The sequence below is a fragment of the Teleopsis dalmanni genome, chromosome 2 (genome assembly GCF_002237135.1).
Source record: "Teleopsis dalmanni isolate 2A chromosome 2, ASM223713v2, whole genome shotgun sequence".
NCBI lineage: Eukaryota > Metazoa > Arthropoda > Insecta > Diptera > Diopsidae > Teleopsis > Teleopsis dalmanni.
The window spans coordinates 220,943,573-220,966,685 of NC_051847.1; the positions used below are offsets into that span (position 1 = coordinate 220,943,573).

The 23,113-nt window shown below is 26.5% G+C and overlaps 1 protein-coding gene across 1 annotated transcript in view; it reads left to right on the forward strand.

Moving 5' to 3' along the window:
• The first annotated feature begins 3,586 nt into the window (after positions 1-3,586).
• LOC119676786 (cilia- and flagella-associated protein 58-like) overlaps positions 3,587-23,113 on the forward strand; it is a 42,696-nt gene continuing 23,169 nt past the window's right edge. Inside the window, exons 1-2 of the mRNA XM_038088046.1 lie at positions 3,587-3,696; positions 3,861-3,864. Coding sequence (XP_037943974.1) covers positions 3,587-3,696; positions 3,861-3,864 — 114 coding nt within the window. The remainder of the gene's footprint in view (positions 3,697-3,860; positions 3,865-23,113) is intronic.

The following is a 23,113-nucleotide window of genomic DNA, read 5'->3' on the forward strand; positions in this document are numbered from 1 at the left end:
GTTTTCTGTTTTGATTTTGTTTTAAAATTTTACTAAGAAAACAATTCGTACTCAACCTCAGTGGCTTAGATCGACGGTAAAATCCATAGAAAAGAGCTTGGAGCTACTGTTGCATTTCCTACAAGCAGTAAACTATTTTTTGGCGCTATACGCTAACTAGATTAGTATACCTACTTAGTTTAAAGAATATATAAATTAATAATTACTTAAACGTTTATTAAATTTTATTATTGAATTTAAATATTATTATTGAATTTAAATATTATTAATAAATTAAACTCCAGGTTATTAAATATCAAAATTAGCTATTGAAATCAATTCCTATTGTAAGATTATTTCAGTCAAGGCTAACTACAAATATATTTTTTTTATAATAATTATATCTAATTATTTTAATTAAAACTATGTTTGTAAAAAATATACATATAAGCTATTTTTATAAATCGTTATATAAATTTAAGTATAACGTTTCCGACTTCAATGTGATAATGGATTATTTTTTAATTTGAATAGGTTAAAGGTCATCCTAATATTTACCTCGTAAATAGTTTGTAATATAAATTCAAAAAATATATTATACACATATATTTATTTTTTTATATATTTTATATATATATATGAAGAAATATCAGGAACTCCATAAAGTAGATATACGTATATAACATAATTTTTATTCTTGATTGTTGATGTGTCAATTTAGCTATATCTGTTTGTATATAATATGTAACAAAAAATATATTCAGAATTCAAAATATAATATTAGATCTAGTATAGTTTACATATGAATAATTTAGATATATTTAAGTTCATGATTACGAAAAATTTTGCATAATTTATTGTAATTTTATTTGATTAGTTGCTAACTACAAATAGTTTTTTTTTTATAATAATTATATCTAATTATTTTAATTAAAACTATGATTGTAAAAAATATACATATAAGATATTTTTATAAATCGTTATATAAATTTAAGTATAACGTTTCCGACTTCAATGTGATAATGGATTATGTTTTAATTTGAATGGTTTAAAGGTCATCCTAATATTTCCCTCGTAAATAGTTTGTAATATAATTTCAAAAAATATAGTACAGTATATAGTATAGTTTACATACGAATAATTTAGATATACCTAAGTTCATGGTTACGAAAACTTTTGCACAATTTATTGTAATTTTTTTTGATTAAGAACTAATACATAAATTATAATATTATATTTATTATATTAAATGTCGATACAAATTGAGATATACTTATCAGTGATTCAAATGTATATTTCTGGAATATATCTGGAAGTTTTTAGAAAAGTATTTTTTTTGTAAATATAATTACGCAGTATTTATTATGCAATTTTAAACATTAATCGAGATACAGGGTATTGATTTAAAAAATAATAAAATAAAATTAAAAGCGAACAATACGGTTAAACCATGTTTTTAACTCAACAGTTAATAATAAATTAATATAAAAATATTTTTTAAGTTATATGTATATTAGTTAAGTTGTGAGATTAGTCTTAAAAATTAAATGCTTGCCATATTTTTATTTTTAAAATAAAATCCAAAAAATAAAAAAAATATTTATACAGGTTTTCTATATAAAATGTATATATTAAATACTACAAATTTTTATTCGCCGGTTCCTATTATGTTTCTTGCATACTCGCTATTTACCTCTCTAGTTTACAAACAACTCTGTCAGATGAGTAGAATTATCGGTAAAACTTTCAAACTACGCTCACAAAAGATCGCTTACTGCTTCACTATCCTTAAGAGCTAAAGTCTCTTAATTAGTTAGGAAATTTATAACTAGTCTAGCAATAAACTAGTGTCTTTAGTGTCTGGTGTATAGTTTTTAGACTAGTGTCTTGTGCTGTTTTTAGAGACATAAGCGAGAAATTTCTTGTTTTTCCGCTCACTTCAGAGTAGCAGAATTTGTTTTCACTGGCTAATGTATACATTTAAGTTGAGTTGAGAGACGGTTCTCTTGAAGAGCACAGAAAAATGGTAAGTATTAATGCAACTGATTATACCATGTACAAAAATTTAACAAATTTACAACAACAATAATGTTATCTTCTGTACTTGTAATATAGAAGTTATATGTAAGTAAAAGATTCATTTTAGTGATAGTGTAAATAGTAAAGTGCATTGATTTTTTTAAGGTAATAAGTTATTTGCAATATAATTTACAAATGTTTGAAGGGTATATCAACAAGAAAGAAAATTACTTCTGTAATGGAAATATTTTTGAAGATTGATTAACTATTTTTTTAAATAATCTTGATGAGGTTTTTTAGTACTACAAAAGTGTATCACTTGAAGTACTTCAAGTGTGTATTAAATAAATTGTGAATTCAGAATTTTTTTTAACAGATTACTATCATTTTTTTTATCCACTTTTAACTTCTGCAGTATTTTTATCTCACCTATACTATCTTCTACATAAGTATTAGTAGTAGCAGTCACACTAAGATGAATGCCTTATGAGTACTGATGTTCTATTATTATTGAAAAGAGGGGATTGTACACTGCCACTTAAAAGATATATTGTTCCCCCTAGTCGCATTAGAGTGTTTCTCCAAGTCCAATTTCTTTAATGAAAGACAGTGTAGAGCCTATCTTTCTTAGTCTTGGATCCTTATGATCCATGAATTACCCTCCTAGGTGTTTCTTTATTGTTGTTCTATATTTTTAAAAAAATTTCATTTTATTTGACTTTCAATTTATTTGATTTCTATTCTATCTGTTAGTTTTTTGACAAGAGTTATGGCAAGAGTAGTCTTAACTAACCGAATATACCGACAGCGTTACTTTCAAAACTGAGTCTCTCAACTTAGTATCTGAGTCTCTCTGGCACAACTGAAGCGGTTTCGTTTAAGTGTAAACGAAGTTGCTCTCTTTCGGAAGGCTTTGTTAAGCCTAAACAAATTTTGCTGCTTGTAAGTTGCGTGTTCAATTTGTTAGCGCTTTCAGTTTCGTTTTGAAATTCGTGCGGTTTAGAAAGAAGATCGCGACCAAAATAAATTTTGCACAAAAGTCAAGCCAAAGCCGTCTGAGTTAACAATTCGCTGCGGCTAACCGATCGTGCAGTTGTTGGTTAATATGTGCGCGCATGCTCAAAAGTGTCCAAAAAAACGATAAGGCAATCAGATATTTGATATGAGAAATACGTGTTTTTTTCGAAAACAAAAGCAACCACTTTAAACGAATAATTTACACAAAAACGCAAAGAAGAAGCAATAACAGAAGAAACAGTTGAAGAAATACAAATTTAATAATACTACATAATTTGTTGCTCCCGCACTAGTTTCACAACAAATACAACAACAAATTTTCTATTTAAAAATTTTCGGTGTTTGCGCCAAACATTTTCCGGGTATTGTGTTTTGTGTTTTGGTTTTAAATTAAACGAAGCAAAAACCGAAAAATACATATTATAAAAATTAAATTAAAATAAAATAAAACAAATTTTTTACCGTCTTTTATATTTTTATGCGAAAAAATTCAAAAATTAAAAAATTAAAAAATTACTGCCACACTTTTGCATTTCATTTGTTATAATTTCGAGCAATTAAAGTATTAAAAATGGCACCCAAAAGAGATACAACACAACAACAACAACAAAATCAACAACAACCGGCTATTGATATCGAAAGGATCAAACGCCATTTCAGTTGGTCCGATCCGAATGCAATGTAAGTGAAAATAAATTTTTCATTTGTCATTTGTGCAGGTTTATAGGGAAAAAACAAAAGACTTAAGAAACAAACTTGATTATCTCAGGATTAAGCAACTCGTTAAGTTTCTAAAAGCAAAACATCTTAAACTAGTTTGTTTATATTATAAATATATTTATTAGTGAAGTGAATAATTGAATTATGGAAATGCACGTTAAATTATAATTATTATTAAGACCGTCTGCAATTCGAGTAATTTGATGGTAAATTGAGTGAAATAGTAAATTATGTCGATATGGCAACGAATGTTAGTATTTATCAGAGTTTCGAGTAGGGAAAATTAGATTAAAATTAAGAAAATTAGGTGTTAATATTGTGAACATTTTATAAGATATTAAATAAATAAATAAATTTGAAAACTTTTAACCAAAAATAAGAAATGTATATTTATGTAGAACATTAACCCTTCCATCATCCATAAAGAACAACCGAATGATCAAGCACCACATTTCGGAAATCAAACCTCAAATGCCCTGAGTTTCGTTCCTGTTCTACATTTACATCAATAAATAAATAAATAAATATTTACATAAGTGCAGTGCAAAAAATCCCTAGGAAATATCAATTTACTTTACCTCAATTTACTCGAACTCGCACATGGACTAAAATGCTATGAGATAATTTTGACATCAGTGTAATTAAAAAATTAAACAATATATCACATAATTCTGTGAAAATTCAATAAAAAATTGAATGTAATATTAATTTGCCCCTTACCCATCCGGAATGTGTGCAATATTAAGAGTTATAGTGATATTACACACGATCGAATAATTTTATTTGTTTGATTAATTATTAATTATAATTATAATTATTATTTTATTTTTTATTAATACCATCAATAGTATTAACTGTAGTTATTAATGATCTAAAAACACCAACTTGGTTTTTTGGTCCAGCTATTTGATATCAATTATTTTGCATTTTGTTTTTTTCCGACATTTAGAGGTATATATTTTATTTTAACCAGAATTTGGTATTAAAGAAAATTTTTTAAATTTTATATTAATTATTTTGAATTTATATCTTAATTATTTATTAAAATTTGATATAAAAAATATTTTTTTCAACTTTGAATTTAATAACTATACTCTTGAAGCTAACTGTGATAATCATACTACTAAAGTTTCTAGAAATGCTAGCGGTTAATGAATATTCTGCAAATATTTTATTATATATAAAAATTTTTTTATTAATTATTAAACTACACTTTAAACTTAATTCGAAGATATTTTCAAGCTATTTTACTTCTCATAAATTGTTAATTTATACTTATCTTACATAGAAAATTATTTTTAAATTAATTAATTCGAATGTTTATACTTATGTATAGTATTTTATCATATATATGTTATCGCTAAAATCATTTAATATTTTATTCATTCAGTAGTTATCTCAGGTCTTCTTTTTGACAGCTTCAAATGATTAACTATTCCAAATTAAATTAAAACTTAATCCCAATAATAAAGAAAAGCTTTGAGGGCATTTAATTATTCATATTTTTTCAATATCTAATTAAATAAAAAGTTAAAATTAGAAATAAAATAAATTTTTATACTTTTACTGAAAATTTCCAATGATTGATTAGTAAAAGGCACTTTAAATTCAATTAATTCGTTTGAACTACTCAAATTCAAAAATATTTATTATTATTGATTAAGCGATATTTATACATATAAATAATTTTTTCGTTTTTAAATATGTATATATCTATTTTTATACATATTTTTGTTTTTTTTTTTTGTAATTAATGTTTAATGACAAGTTATCTATTTTCAGCAGAGACCTATAAAAATTTTTTTGCCTTATATATTAAGTTAATATATAATTACTTAATCATGAGAAATAAATTTGAAGTCGTTATTAATCAAACAAACATATGTATGGTATATAATTCTTAAAAAGCGATACCCTATTGGTAGATTAATTGACTGGTAGAATGTCATTTGTAATCATTCAGTCTTTAGATAGGTCTTAAGTTATAAACAATACAAAATGCTATGAACTGTTGAAACATATCATGTTTCCTTAAATGCTAATCAAATTTTACAACAGTCTATATAAATGGCAATACAAGAGATCTTAGATTCAGCAAACCTAATTTAATTCGATGCCACACTTTACAGGCATTGGACTTAAGTCCCCACTCTATGTCCAGTAATCAATGAGGTCAGCTAGCTTATGGTGCTCCGGGGATAGCTAAGTACTTTTATCGCTTGATTGGTCAACGGTTTCGGCCTTATGAGTTTAGTCTGTCTGCAAGTGCTCATCTCTCTTCATCTATTACCATGAAGTGAAGTTAACCACTTATCGACATAAGCTGCAATCGTGTTGTAGCCCAAAGGCCGTAAAAGATGTGGACTGAGCCGCAAAAGATGTTACGTGCATTAATTTTTAGTATATTTCTATACGTATTTTTGCAAATTCGCTTTCGTCTTCATTAAGAAAACTCTTATATTAGTATTAAAATTACAAAAAATTATGTTATTCTATTTTCAATTATATTTTATTTTTTATATTAATACATTTTTTATAATTTTGTATATATTATCTCTATAACTTCAAAGATGTGACACGTAATAGGATAATGAAATTCCCTATTTAGTTTATAAATATAAGGTATGATCATGCAGTGATTTCTCTTTAAAAATGTAGAGAAAGACTTATATCAACTATAATCTAACGAAATAATATATATTCCACCTACTCAAAACCAATGTTTAGTTGTGAAACTATTACATATAGTTAGTTATTTTAGTTAGTAAAGTTATTTTGAATATACCCAAGAATACCTGAAATTAGTTGATTCAGTTTGAGTCTTTATCTGTTCTGTGTTACTATTTATATCGGCCCAACATGGATGCTACTTTGTGATGCTTTATAAATCGATAAGAAATGACATATCTTAACCAAAGCTGGTAATATGAATATCAATAAAAAAAATACTATCTGAATCAATGCTCATTCTTATAACTACTTTTTGGAACAATAAGAAAGCAAAGATTTTTGGAAAATCATAGTTTATTGTTGAAAAGTTATTGATTTGATTTTTTTTTGAATCTATATAGAAGCAACTTATAAGACTTATTTAACTTAGTTGGTTTTAACAAACCAGATTTCGCCATGACTCAATAATCCTCTTCAGATGACTGTCTCTGCTCTGTATGCGCCTTCTTCAGTTACACACTCAGGTGCGATTATAGTGCTCTTCTGACTTAATCATTTCAATGGAGATACAGTGAGTATACATCTTACAACATGACTAAGCGAGTGAAGTAGCTGGATGTTAAGATATCTCAATGTCATGAGTAGTTTATTTAGCCCATTAATTCAACTTCATGAGCTTATGTACATTAGTTGTTCCTAGAAATGTATAAGGATATATGTTTTTTGGAAATTTGAATGGAAAGTTTCAGTTTAATCAACGAATATGTAAATCTATAAAGAGAAGAGGGTCGTTAATGGTGTTAGGCATTGGTTTAAACTTCAACAAGGTTTGATATTATATAAAAATTTTTTCATATGAAATTTAGTCAATTTTTCGTGCGAAATCGATGTTAAAGATTTTGGTGTGATTTTTTAGAGTGTTTTCAAAATTAGTTAAAATTTGACGTTTTAGTAAAGTTAAAAAGTTTATATTTGCTTTGTATACAGAAATAAATTATGTATCTACTACTGCATATTGGCACTAAAAAATTATCTGAAACTAAAAGGTTTTAGCAGTTTAATGATCGCACAATTGCTGAACTATAAATTTAATTTTAAATCGCAGTTACTATGGAAATCTTCTATAAACACACGTTCGCTATGTTTTGTTTGTATTTTGTAGAAGTTTTTGTTATGCTTGATGATTTTTATGTACGGATAATTTAACAAATTTTTGCTAATAACTAAGAATGCCTTAGGATTTATATAATATAATTAAAAGACTAAGACTCGTTTTCGAATTAGCCTGCACAAAAAGCGTTCACTAAAAAGCGTTAATGTGAAACAACAACAACAACTTAATTTTGCAATAAAGCATTTGTGAACATTGAATATACTGAATACACTGGAAGAAAAAGTGCGGATGAATAGTGCAACTCGTTTTGAAATCTCAATCGCTGCAACTGAACTGACGAGTACAGCGCGTCTTGTGTGCAAATACTCGCAGATGGCGAAACGAATTCGCAATCGCAAACATCCATTATGTTTAAATAAAATATCTATTAAATAATCTATTTTTTTGCGTTATGGTACGCGTACGAACACTTTACTCGTCTCGTACGTTAACTAATAACTAGTAATTACTCGTAGGTGAAGTAAAAAACCAACATTAGGCAGTTGTTGATAGCTTAGAAAATTCTTTGTCTGTGTAATTTTATTGTTTTAAAGTGAACAATACTCGAGGCTAAAGCAAAAGTTAATGTTTGTTTTGTGCTTTATTTGATCAAGAATTATTATTTTTCTGCTAACACAAAATGGAAGTTTATTTTCAGCAGCTCGATTTTGCAAAAGTAAAAGCGTTTATTTTATACTTATCGCATATTCAAGGCAAATATCAATATTGTTAGATAATAATAACTTTAGTAAATACGTACCCATTTAAATACGAGTATGTGCTAGTGTTGGTAGTACTCATAATAACATAATAATATAAAAGAATCATTTACGTATTTAAAATTGTGCGAGGCATTCATGCCAGTGCCAGTGCCAGTGCTTTAAGGAATGGCTTGAATTTGATAACTTTTTTCAAACTAACTAATTGCCAAATTAAACAATTTCACTGAACTTAAACTCACATTATTGCAAGTCTTATGTAAATAACTTTTTAATAATTTTTTTTGATTATAAAATGATGTAACTGATAATAATTACAGTATCCGGCACAGAATATTATCTATAATATATGAATAAATAATATATGAAAGTGTTGGAAATATTTGCGAATTTATCTCAACCCAAAGTAGAGCAATCAATTATTTAATCAAATTTCACATTTCACATTCAACAACATTCCATCATCCCATTATAATTGCTCATTATAATTGCTCTAAAAATGGATAGAACTGTTCATTGTATGCATTCTTTGTGTTGATGAATATTCAAAATATATATTTTATGGAACTCGTTCTAAACATGCAAATTAGTAGAATATTATTACGGCTTATTTGACTGTCAAATCAAATATTAATTTATTACTTGTACATAATAAATGACAACTAGAGTCATCCGGTGCTTTAACTTGCTTATCATTCGAACAACATTCCCCGTTCACATTACAAGTAATTAAATATTTTACATAAGTGAATTACTTTTGAATAATGTAAATAGTTGTCATAAATATAGTTAAATAGTAAACTAGATTTTTTATTACATTAATAAAAATTTTTATTTGTTTATTAAACAAAAAAAAAACTTAATTAGAACTAGATTTAAGAATATTTTAACCACTACCTAAGTCTTGTTTAACTTTAAATAATTAATGGTTTTATAAATACTAAAATTACTTATCAGCCACTGAATTTTATCTCAGCATTAGCCTTCGTGCCAGGCACAAGTACTATATGACGACCCTGTTGCTCTTGTTGTTAACATCAATTGTAAACAGATGAATCTGTATTATCAGAGATTCTACATCTCGTTTTAGAATAAATTGCCTTACATGTGAACAACTATATCGTTTGTATTTCCTAAATAATTTTTATATATTCATTTATTACAACAAGTATTAAATTAGTTTATTAAACTAAGTAAAAATTTTGAAGGCGAAAGAGTTTATTATAAAACTAATGTGTTAATTAAAACAAAGTTTATATAAATATACAATATATGCATATATATGTATACAATATGTATGTATATATATATTCAAATGATACATATATTATAAAAATACTTGATATTTTTTGGTGTGCGTGTAAACTATATAAAACCTCTCCTGAAAGTACGCTATTTGAAGTCGCATTAAGCCTATAAATATGCAACACTTTTTTGAAGTTGAGTTAATATGCTTCAGTACGGTTCAAATAAATAAGTGGATAATTTAATTTTTAATAATAATATACATTTTTATAGTATTTGAATTCATTCTAATTAAACCAGTTCTAAACCAGAGCTGTCCAGATCAGATTCGATTGCGGGTCAATACAAATTATTGTACAGATTGGTGGGCCTCAGAAACAAATATATACGTTCATAGTTGTTTTCGACAAAAATAAAAATGACCATGTGTTTGTGCGGGCAGTAACACAAGGTATTGATGTCAAGAATCTCTTTTTAATAAATGGATATATAAATAAATAATGCGAAAAATAATTGATTACTTCATTAAATAAATTTTTTTTGGTCACACACTATCTTACCCATCTTACCCAGCTTCCCACATACACCCATATAAAAAAGGAACAAAATATTTTATTTGATCGACAAACTTTCCATGACATTACCTTATCTTCTTTAAGACTCGTAATGTTTTTTACTGTCGAAGAAGTGTTGTTTATTAAGTTAATTTTTTCGAAGACTGATAACAATACTCTATGTGGATACTAAACTCTTTAACAAATATGTATATAACTTTAATATACTCAGTCCCAGTTTCTGATGTTAGGATACTTTTGAGAATATGACTGTTTTATTCAATTTCAGCTAAGCTTATACCTTCTTGATGTATTGTATTAGACAACTGACTATAAGTATCTTATTAAGCAGATTAGAAGGTGAAACTTTAAGGTGTATGTATTCATATTCGTTCGCAACTATTTATATTTCCTAGAACTATAGATAATAACTATAAAAATATTTGTGTTTATTATAGCAGATTTAAGATAATTTAGAGTTGTAATATCAATTGTCTAATCATCTATATCACTTATAGATGAGATATATCATATATCTTAAAAATAACTAAATCTCTTTAAAAAAACAGTTATAAGAAAAGCCATCATTTTTTTGGAATACTTATAAAGATAATTCATTAGTTTCTAGCTTTGTTTGGTACATAAAATTAGTAAGAATGAAAGTAATCAGAATATTTTCAAATGAACTTTATATTACACTTTCATTTTATTAGACGATCATATTCATACATGAACCCATCAGGCTATCTCTGAAGTAGTAGTAATTATCGTTTTTTAGTATTGCATTTAGTTTCCTTATAATACATTTCTGGGGTCGTGAATCAAAAGAAGAATCAGAAGTGATACGGCACATAAAAGTGCTAAGTCTGCTATTGTTCGTCTGTTTCAATCCCTACCAAAGCTTAACTGTAAAGTTTCGAGGCGCAGAAGAGAGCTCTAGAACTTTCTTCTTTTTTGCAGGATTATTTTTAGAGGTGAATTGTGAGTTTGTCGCCATAATGCAAGGTTGTATCTGGGCTATCACATAACTAAAAGTTTGCTATAACTCGCAACAGATTGCTAACTGATAAACAGATTTCTTAGTGTTGGCGTTTGTTCTGCTATCAAACTTATTGAGTTGAAAGTATATAGTACATATATATAATTAATAATATTAAATATGTAATTTTAAAACTGTTATAATAATTAAGCACAAAAGTTAAAATAAAAATAAATAGTTAATTTTTTTATATGCTTTACATTGAATTTGTTCAATTGAAAAAATTATAATGAATTTTGTGCGTGTAAAAACGAAACAAACTCAATGAGGTTTTTAATGATGTAAGACAATAACAAATTATTTATTTTATACTAAAAAGCTTGTTTATTCACTTTAGCATCTTAGGCTTCTCAGAATTATTAATAAATTTATACGTAATAAGAACTTTAACCTCAAAAGCGACAAAAACTGTGTTCGAGGGGCTTGAGTATTGCCATTTCCTGCAGTTTAGTTTCAAGCATTCACTCCATACTAAATTTTTTCAACTCGTCAGAAATAATTCTTACGAGTAATTATTTTCTGTTATTCTCTTCTGTTGTTCTGTTGTTCTGTTGTTTATTCTGTTATTATTTGTTTTTTTGTCAATTTTTGTAAAATTGCGAAGAATTCGTGTAAAATTTGCGGATGTGCACGGTTTAGTATCACCAGTTTTGACACATTTTAAACATGTAATCGATCATTTGCCATGACGAATTGTGTAAATAATTGTTGAGTTGCATTCATTGTAAATCCCCTCTCATGAATACCGTGTACAAAAGAGGAATGCAAAGAGGTGCTAAAAAATTACGAAATGCATTCGGTTATACAAAAATATTTTCTTCTTAGTTTTAAGAATTTTTTACAATTTTTTTTTTGTTAATAATACCAAATAAAACACGTCCTCTTGCTTTGATAATTTATTGCTTTGTGGTTTCTGGTAAATCGATTTTTTTTTTTGTATTTAGTTCAGGTAGTGAAATGTGGTGTCGATGAACTTGTCAAGGCATTTCAAATCAAATTCACTTAAAACTAAAAATCGATATAAAAAACAGTGGTGTTAGTTAATAAAGAAGTCAGTGTTAGTACTTAATGTTGATTACTTAAATAGATTAAATATTACAATTAATGTAATTGAAAAATATATAAATATTACTACAGTAACGGCTTTGGGTAAGTTTGTTAAGGTGTGCTGACTCTGCGCTACAAATTTGGCAGGATACGAGTTCGATTCCTGGTACTTGCAGTCTCAAAAACTATTTCCAAGACCACTGATGATGGGTATTTGACAATACTCAAAACAACTGTATGTTCATTTAAATATTCAATTAATTAAAATAATATAAAATGGATCTTTGTTGTTGTAGTTCACTACTGTTCGAAGAACCTCTTTAGAGTAACAATACATAGTGAATAAGTTATTCCCAATTTGCTTTATAAATTTTTTAGCCTGCAATCTTACATCGTTGTGTACTATATATTTAATTGTAATAAAACTAAATTACATATAATTTAACAGCCGTAGTTACTGTAACTGTAATGTTACTAAATAGCACATTCTCTGTTAATATTAGAACTCCATTATAATGCAAAACTCTCCATGCACTTAATCGTTTTATGCAGTTATTGCATATTTTTTATTTGCTAGCAGTGAGAAATACAGTTAAAAGGTATAATTATTATTTAATAAAAGAAAGAAAAACTTAAAATAAATAAAAAATTAAATATAAAATAATAATTGGAGCATGACAAATATTTTTAATTTGCAATACCTTCGAAATTGATTTTAGTGTTGCAAAATGACTCAACTTTTTTTAGAAAAACTTTGTCACAATAAAATTTAAAATTTAATTTAGGTTTTTACAATGTGGGACTGTTAGTTGAAATAAATAACAGAAAAAAAAAAACAAATAATATCAGTTGTTAATTACCTAGGTGAATAAGAGTAAAAGTTATATTTTTGATATTATGAATAAAAATATTTGTTATATGCTATGTTAAACTTACAGTGAAAGTTATTGTTAAAATGTTTAGTATTTAAATCAATTTACTTTAATATATAAAAAAAAATAAATGTGTGGAAAAATAAAATAAAGTAATAATATTATTATGATATTTAATAATAAATTTATTAATGTTATTTACTTTAAATAAGAAAAATACTTTTAAATTCAAACTTAAATAATTCACACTAATCAGATATTTTATAGTACATTCAGCCTAAAGCATTTATAATAATAAATATCATTTATTGTGATAAATGCCATTGCAATAAATGATGAACATATAATGATAACAGCAATGTAATTATTGTTGTGTTGAAGTCATTTGATTAGGTTTATTATAATCGAAAAATATATTTGTATTGTTACTCTGATATACTTAAGCACTTCTAATATGTTTTTATGAACACATGCGTGTTTAATGAAGTTAAGAGAAATATTTCGTTAATTGTAATAAACCAATATATTCATATTAGTACTATGTTTAAAGTATAGCGAAGTATGTATGACAATCACTATTTAAAATAGTGATATTTATTAAAATATTGTGATATTTCGACTTATTACAATAAGTCAATACAAACTCGATTATTTTCTTATTTAATAGTGAGTAAAAATATATTTAACAGAAATTTTTTATATACAATAAATCGATATATTACGAACTATGTTAAATATGTGAAGTCTATACCAGCTCTTGTCCAACATTTATTATATTCCTTCACAATTACAAGTTATAAATAAATAATTATATAAGTTATGTAAAAAATATTAATATTTTAGTACGTTTTTTAACACTAGTTTTTACCTTACAGCATTAATATTTTGTACAATAAGTTTGATTTAAAAACTATTTTAGTCAATAGTATATGTATGTATGTAACTATATGTTACTCAAATGAAATTGAATTTTATACTTGCATAATACTTGACTAATTCAAGATACCAATAGGTATCAAAACTCATGCGGGCTTACCAACTTAAATATCTCACCTAAGTGCAGACGTACTCACATATCAGAAATCCGAGTAAATGTGGAAATGAAGATATTTGAGTTTATTGTTGAGATTGAATCAACTTAATTGGAAACAAAATGATTCGTTCCATGATTTTAGTACAAGTGACCACCTATGGCTTTAAAAGAAAGAGCATTAAAATTAATTTTAATAGTTATTTTATAAACAAGAAAAATTAAAGTGAAATAATCAAAGATTATTTAATTTTCAGTTTTTGAAATTTTATTATTTTTATGAATTACAGAAATGTTTATAAATAAAATGAAATGGAGAAAAAATTAAATATTCACATTAAATAAAATGTGAGATATGTATTAAATCATTAAGGAAAAAAAAAATAATCGATACCAAAATCTTTCATAGAATTTAAAGTCATTTACAGATGAAAGTGACAGAAGAAATTAAATTTAGAGACAATATCTACCACTTTAAATATATACATATATTGTACTTCCATTCTTCACTCTTCGATTGAAGTAATGGACGTTCATATTTCGTTAACGTTTTCTAAATTTGCTGTATGAAAAACGCAGTCCTAAAATCCTTTCTGAATATTGGAGGTTATCTAAGCAGAAGTAATGTTTTGTTGGTCTTATCGCATGAGATAAACGAAATTCATTCCAGGTTAATATAACATTATATTAAATTGCTGATAAGCTAACAATCATAACACAAATTTTCGTTAGTGAGCAATAATGTTAGGTTTATGTCAGATTCCTTCTTTAGATATTGGCATCCCACTTAAAACGACTAAGCTGACAATAAAACAGAAATATCTGAGTATAGCCAGATAGATAAACTCTTCCGTCAAATTTTAAGAACTTGTATGTAAAAAAAGCATCTTACAAATTCCGAACTTAAATAAAATATATAAAATAAATTTAAGTCAAGATCTAATTATTTGCTAAATAATATTATCGTTGAGTGGAGCATCTACAGAATTTTTTAATTCTTTATGTATGTTATATAACACTTAAATGCTACCATTAATCACTATTTTTAGAATCAATCCCAAATATAAAAGCATGTCATCTAGAACATCGAATGATGAGTTAACAAACATATTAATATATGGTGTACTATACTAAATACTATATCTCTGTTTTCCTTTATTTCCCTTTTTTTGATTACAGTATATATAATATATCAGAAAATTTATTTGATTCTTTAATCTATTTGATTAAAGATTTTTATTTATCTTGTAACTACAGAGGGAACATGATTACAGTTTTGATAATTCTGTGAACATAATAGTAATCTGATCTGGTTCAAAATAGATAACAAAAGTACTAGTTAGCTATGTAAACTAAGGAACATGTTATATAGAACGTCTCTGGCACTGCAAAATTAGCTCCTTCGGGATATGTCGAAATGCATGTTATATAGATTGTCACATCAGTCAATTTTAGCCAATTCTGACTAAACTTAAAAAGAAATGTAGATATGCTCACTTTCAATTTACCACTAAAAATAACCAGCAAGAAAAAACTCATAGAGGATGTAAAAACGTTTCGACTTTTCTTAAAATCGGAAAGTGCAAGATTTTGATTTTTACTGTTTATAAAATAGATTGTGCAGTGCAAAATTTTTAAATTTATTACTAAACAACACTGTTTTGTTTTAGTGCCAAGGCACAAATATGCCGGCTCTCATACCGGAATTTAAACCGACATATAGTTTTTTTCTCATTCTTTATTTCATAATTTGCATTACAAACAAAAAAATTTTTAGTCATGCCGTGCCCGAGACATTCTTCCTACATAACATGGTCCTAAGGCGTAATCTGCTCAATACTAAGGATTCTATGCCATACTATGAGACTGGATTCTCACTATAACGACTTCTAGTAGTGGCTCTGCGTATAAGAAACAAACTATACTCCATTCATATATCAGTGTCCATCATTGGCTAGGAGAAGATTGAAAATTTTTGTGTGCTCTTTTTTAATGATCTGATATCCTGCAAAATTAGGTGTACTTGCGCTGTTTGGCGGTGCTCGCACGTAGACTGATGCGGTCTTTTGGTGCCATTATTTGAGCTTAAGTTTGTTTTCAGTGTAAAACCGTCACTTCAACCTAATGTAATCTAATAACTTCAGATAAATAACTTCAAATTTTTTGTTATAACATTAAAAAACTAAAGTGCGCTGACTCTGAGCTTCAAATTTGGCAGGGCCGAGTTCGATTCCTTGTACTTGCAGTCTCAAATGTAAGAATTATTTCCAAGACCACTGATGATGGGTATTTGGCAATACTCTAAACAACTGTATGTTCACTCAAATATTCATTTAATTAAAATAATATAAAATAAATTTTTGTTGTTGTAGTTCACTACTGTTCTAAAAAACCACTTTATTAAAAAACTAATATAAAAAGATTTTCATTTATATTTATACCTTTTTTATTTGCTATTTATTATGGCAATTGCTATTCTGCTCTTGTCGATTCTGATATATAAAAAAGTGCAGGTGCTATTTTATGTATATGTACATATATTCCTGCAGTTATGAATATATACTCAGAATGATATTAAGATATTAAGCATTCTGTTAAAGGGTAATTAAACTTTGTGTTCAAGTCTTTTATAGTTTGTCATTTTTCTCTGTATTTCTTAATAGCTTCAATGATTACTTTTTCTGTTACGGATGATCTGTTACAGATATTTTAATAATTAATTTTAATATCTCTCTCATATAGTATATATTTGGTTGTATCTGTGTATTTTATGGTACTTATTTAGGCTGCAATTATTTTGCAATTTTTATGCTATTCACGCATTTATAATGCGATGCTTCCGTATTGCGCTTCTTTAATGGCTTTGAATTTGGATTTCTTTTCGACGACCTTGTTCCAGTTATCACACGTCGAAATCAACATAAAAATATTTTGAATTGAATGAAGATGCAAACAGAAATTAAATTGATGCACAACAACAAAGCATTTTGATACAACCTAAAGAAATTGAAGCTGTGGTCGTCATATGAGCAAAATGAACTGGAAGAAGTAAACCAAGATACAAAGCAAAAGCCCCAGCTCGGCACAGATAAAATACATACTCGTACATGCACAATAATGGTAGTGACTAGTCGGTATGTAAATTTATGCCATGGCAAAATATTTATAAATTATTAAACTTAAGTTTTCTGAATAATTTTGCCCAATTTCAAGCTGGTGAAGTGTACAAACTCGATTTTGGTGATTTGTGTTTTGTATCTTAATAAAATTAAGGTTTTAATCTTGCACTGAAATTACTCAGTTTGTTAACCACAAACGATTGATCAAATAATATTCTATAGAGTTTTAAACATACTATTTGTATACATGAGTATACATGAGTATAATGCTCTTATTTTCGACTTTATATGGTAGCCAACAATTTTGATGTTAATAATACTGAGAGTAAGATTTTGAAGTATTTGTTGTGTTAGAGTTTTGTTTATGTCTGCCACTTACGGCAACATTTTAAAGTGAAGTCAAAATAAAATTTAATATAAATAAATGGCTGATTTCATTAGCGAAAATGATGTAGTTAGCAGTTTAAGAAATGCAAAGTAATTTATCAAAATCGATGACTTGCACTTTCCGTATACTTAACAGACTTCACAGTTTCGTTTGTTGAAATTTTGCAGTTGTGCATTCCAAGATGACTCAAATTTTCACAATGCAGCGATTTTTGTAATGGAACAGTGAACTTTTGTGGTATTTTATCTAACAAAACGATTAAAATAAAAAAGAGGAACCTTCAAACAAAGCCGCTGTTGGAGGACTTCAAACATTTACATGATTTATTTTATAATAAAATAATTTCAAAAACTTGTAATCAGTAGATCTATGAAGATATTAGAGACACCAATGTGGTTAAAATATTTTTATTTGATCTCCGAAATAGTTTTAGGATACAAACAATTAACTGTTTAGATAACAAAATATACATAAATAAAATAATAAATTCTCCTAACGTTATAGTACCTCTGTGAGATCTAGGTATGTTGCTAGTTGGCGTTATAAAGGACAGTAGCTCGTCAGGGGTAGCTGTTGTTCACACCAATAGTCTTAGGTTATTTTCCAAGTCACTAATGCACTGTAGGTCCTTCTATATTTCTATATCTTTTTCGATATTCTAACCTAACCATTGAATACATTGTGAAATTAAAAATTCAAGACATTTTGCTCATAAGTATTAGTTTCTACTTTATTTTTCTATATCCTTTCCTTTTATATACAACTGGTATAAGTTTTCGAGTTATATGCTGCATTCATAAAGCAATTTGAATAAATATCTTTTGAATATCAAAATGTAGCACCCACAGCCTACTCTTATATTCATAGAGATTAAAGAAGATTTAAATAACTATAAAGATTTGATCACTAGTAAATATTTTACTATACGAGTATTATAGCATAGTTTCATCATAAATGTTGGAATATTAAGACAGACTGTAAACTAATTATGAATATAGAAAAACTTTACGATGTTGTTTAATATTTATGACCACAATGAAGTAACATTTATAAATTTAATAGAGGCTATAGTACTCTCTCGTACGAGTTTAAACCTGTAAAAAAGTTCTAAAAAAATTTTTAAAATTGTTTTTAGCATTCCATTTAATTGCATATTAAAAACTACTACATTCATATTAATATTATTATATTTTCATACTTTGCACTTAGGGTGCCACTGAATATCTTTAATAGACAGAAATAGTTGTAGTCTTTAAAAATGATGACTTTATTTTATTTTTGTTAAGTCATTGTCTATACTTATTACGCTATTATTTATGAGTTGTTATTATTTCATAATTATGAAAATTCCTTCTTTTTTTATATTTTTCTGATATTGAATCCTAAGTATTTTAATGACATATAATTGCTTTGAACTTAAATGTTTTAGATAGAGATTGTTGCATTCTGATTAGCACTGAAATGAAAATACATATGCATAACTTTAGGTTAGGGTGCATATAAGATATTTCATATTTAAAGTGGCAAATTCCAACTGTCGCTCCTGGTGAGATCCTGGCCGCGCTCTTAATAATTGGAAGTTTGAAAATTTTTTTTTTTTTGTAATAGTTTCTAGTGTTTCCGCTTGTCTGTCTATTACACAAAATCTGCTTACAAGGTATATAATATCATCGATTTTAATTCTACGGAAGTTATTTAGTTTTCTAGTTGTAGATGGGTTACGGTCCCCTTTATATAGTTTTGTCTAATTTTTTGGGTTCATTTGTATATTATTTAGGAAAGAACATCACGTAATAGGCTTATAACCACTGATTGCCAAGTGTACATCTGTTTTTATGGTGACAACTTCAGTAAATAATTATAAAATTCAATTTAAAAAAAATCTATTGAAAACATCGAAAATCTTGTTACTTCCTATATAAAATATATATAATAAATATATCTACTTTTACTTTTAATTATTAAAAAAATAAATTAAAAAAAATTTGAAAATTATTAATAAATTAATTATTATTTCCCAGTAGGTTTTTTGTTGAGATAGTAGATATAAAACATATAATTTGAATGATTACATATGTTTTTTTGCAAGTGTACTGTGAAATACTAGAATACTGGGAAATAGTGAAATGATATGAGATAAATCTAAATTTTTATTTGTTCTACATCGCTTGGTATTTCTTATAAAATATAATTTAGATTCCTTAGTCACATAACCACCGTCTGTCATATCCTTTACAAGGGGATTGACATACATATTCAAACGAAAATGATTTCATTCACTTTTGACGTACCAGATCGGTCAAAATAACTTTTTCTGTTCTGAACGGAGACTTCTTCGATTTAATCCATACTTTCTGTTGACTTGGGTTTTAACAAAATTTTTTTAAATAAAATCAAATATTTTAAAATTATAGTGAAAAAATAATTTTAGTCTTAGTTTCAACTAAATGTTAGAGAATGTTAATAATTTTGATTAAATAAAGTCAAACCTTTTAAAATTACTGTGCAGAAAAAAATACACGATTTAAGTAAAGATTAAAATTTTTAAATTGAAATACTTATGAAGATTTGGGCATTAAAAGTACTTTTAACAAACAGAGTGCGATAGACATCTTGATCCAGTAGCACTACATTACTTATTATGTTGTGATTAACACTCTTTACCTTTTTTTTATGAGTGATAAGTTAAATGTGATTGGTGCTATACAGAACCTTGGTGTTGTTGATATAATAGAACACACTGGAGATAATACAGTAATTAACCGCAGAGACTAGAAATTCAATTTTAATTGTTAATAATTTTATAAATCGAAATTACAGATAATTGATGTATATGTATGTAAGTATAAAATTTGATCTTGAACAGGTTAAGTCGGATATGCTTTTTTTTAAACTCCGTTTTTTTAAATAATGCCTGTAATAACAGAATAATGCAACATTTATGTGTAACAGAATAATTAAAGGAAATCATGTTATTAACATGATAGTTGAATGTAGTAATGTAATGAAACTGTTAAAGGTGGTAAAATCAGGATTTAAACATTAATGTGCTTTTATCTAAGACGTCATATTTAAAATCATTTCATCATTTTTTTTTTAAAGCAAATACATTACTCTGTTCATTAATTAATTTTTCCCCAAATCAATAAATTTTTTTTAAATATATTTTCTTATTCGTTTAATGATATTAATTAGTCACCACATCGCACATTACGCAGATCTGCATAATTGATAGCAATTCGAAGGTGCGTATTTTTTGTATGAATCATGATGACGTCTGTTAAACGTCATCCTTTCAAAATACTTTTAAAATTAAATTTTTTTTTGTTTTTTGAAATGTATTCCAGTATATAGAGTGAAGTTTTTGAGTTATGTCAGCAATAAATACTACGAAAGTTTACATAAAGTCATAACCGAGATACATGTACATCTGCAGATGTGAAGATGAAATTTTACAATTTTTATATGCACACATTTTATTGCTTATTAGCACGTCTCAATGTTGAAATATATGTCAAGTACGTTTTAATTTCAATCATAATGAAAAGGATATTTACAAGATATTTAATTTTGTTTATTAGCTCATAAAACAGTAATACTTGCTAAAAAAAAAAATTCATATGAATAGCACGCTTATGGCATTTTAATTGTAGATATGAAGTAATACCAGTATTCTGTTATAAATACCCCAATTTGTAATTTAAATTTGAAGAAACGAATTAAAATCTTTCGTTTAAGTGTAATTTAAAAATTTTAAACAGAAATAAATTTTATATTTAGTAGTAAAGAAATTAAATTTTTAGTTATTAAACAGAAAAAATACTGGAATCGTTCGATATTCAAATTATTCAACAGAAAAAATATTTATATATATATAAATATATATTTTTGTTTTCAACAGAAATTTGTTCTAATTTTTATTCTTAATCGATTCTTTGTTTTTTAATCTCAATCGGTGATATAGATCATTGTTTTGTTATTTATTTTTAATATTTTTTAACTTTTTTAGCTGGAAATTATAGTAGAACTATATTTATTTTATTGTCCATATATGAGCTAGTGCTCTCCAACTGTCATTTTTGTGGTCCAATCAAACATGTTTGAAGAATCCCAACATTATTTGGCAGCTACACATATGTTATGTTGACATAAGTCAGTATCGCTTAAGAAAATGAGTGGAAAAAACAAGTAAATTATTATTTTTGTTAATTGATCAAATTATTGTAAATTTCGTAGTTACATTACATAAACTTAACATAAATATATTTAAAGTTATTAATTTACGAAGTTCTTGATCCATATATTTTGGACCAACATGGAGTCATCCATCCTAGGGTTTTTTGTTTCATCGACTATTAAAAATCATTGAATATTTGTTACACATATTGCTTTAGATTAACCAACTGAATATGAAAACTGTACTAAAAAAAATTTCAATTGAAAAAAATGCCCTAGATTTGCCAATTGAAAACGACATAAAATCAGCATTGACTGTATGCGTGATTGAATCAAAGACATTTTCTTTTGTAATTTATATATATTTAATTTAGTAGGTCATTTCGTATATTGTACGATATTTTTAACAAACTAGTTAAGTATAATTATACTGAACTTAATTCGTTAACTACATTTATATAATACAAACAACAACGATGTTAACCTGAAAATCAGACCACATCTACGAACTATTTGATCTGTCAACGAATTATCATTGGCAATAGATGGTGTTATGGATTCAGCAGGCACGTGGACAACGCTACATAGGTTACTATTACAGTATAATGAAGCAACGCTGAAAGTTCTGGAGAAAAAAGTTCTTTGTATGATCCATTTAATTCCATTTAAATGAACCAAAAGCTGTACATTGATATAGTTCAACAAATTATCATCCAGTACTATAACTTTATTGGTTATGTCGTGAGAGCGGATGGAAATGCTTCAGCTAAAAAAGAATTTGAAGAGGCAGTTGGAGAAAGAAGGCATAGAAGAAGACCGTGTCTTTGGTGGAGTGATTAAGTTAAGGAAGCAATAACCGCACTTGCTGCAGAAGCGACTAAAGATGAGTGCTGTGACAGAAAACTGGTGACTGGTTGGTATGGCTGTGTAAGTAAATAAGTAGATGGTATATATACTAACCTTAATTAGTTGAGAATAAGATTTTTTTTAAAAATGTTTACTATATTTTTAATATTTCTCATGATCTTATTATGATCTTAAAAAGTGTTTATTATAATTTAAAAAGAATGTATCATCAAAAAATCATATATAATTTATTTTAAAATAAAACGGTTTTTATATTTTGTAACTATAATATTTGTTAGTCAATTCGCTTGTGTAAAAGTCTTTACTTACAGTAAGTTAGCACAATTGGTTCATCGAGCTTAAGATTTGGAATGTCAGATATGTATTTTCACAAGTTAATTAGGTACGAATCTATTTGCATATACATACAAATTAAATTATAAAAACACAAAATGACCGATTTGATACTAGCTTTGTAAGGCCTGTTAAATATAATTGCAAAATTTTTATGTTATTTTGC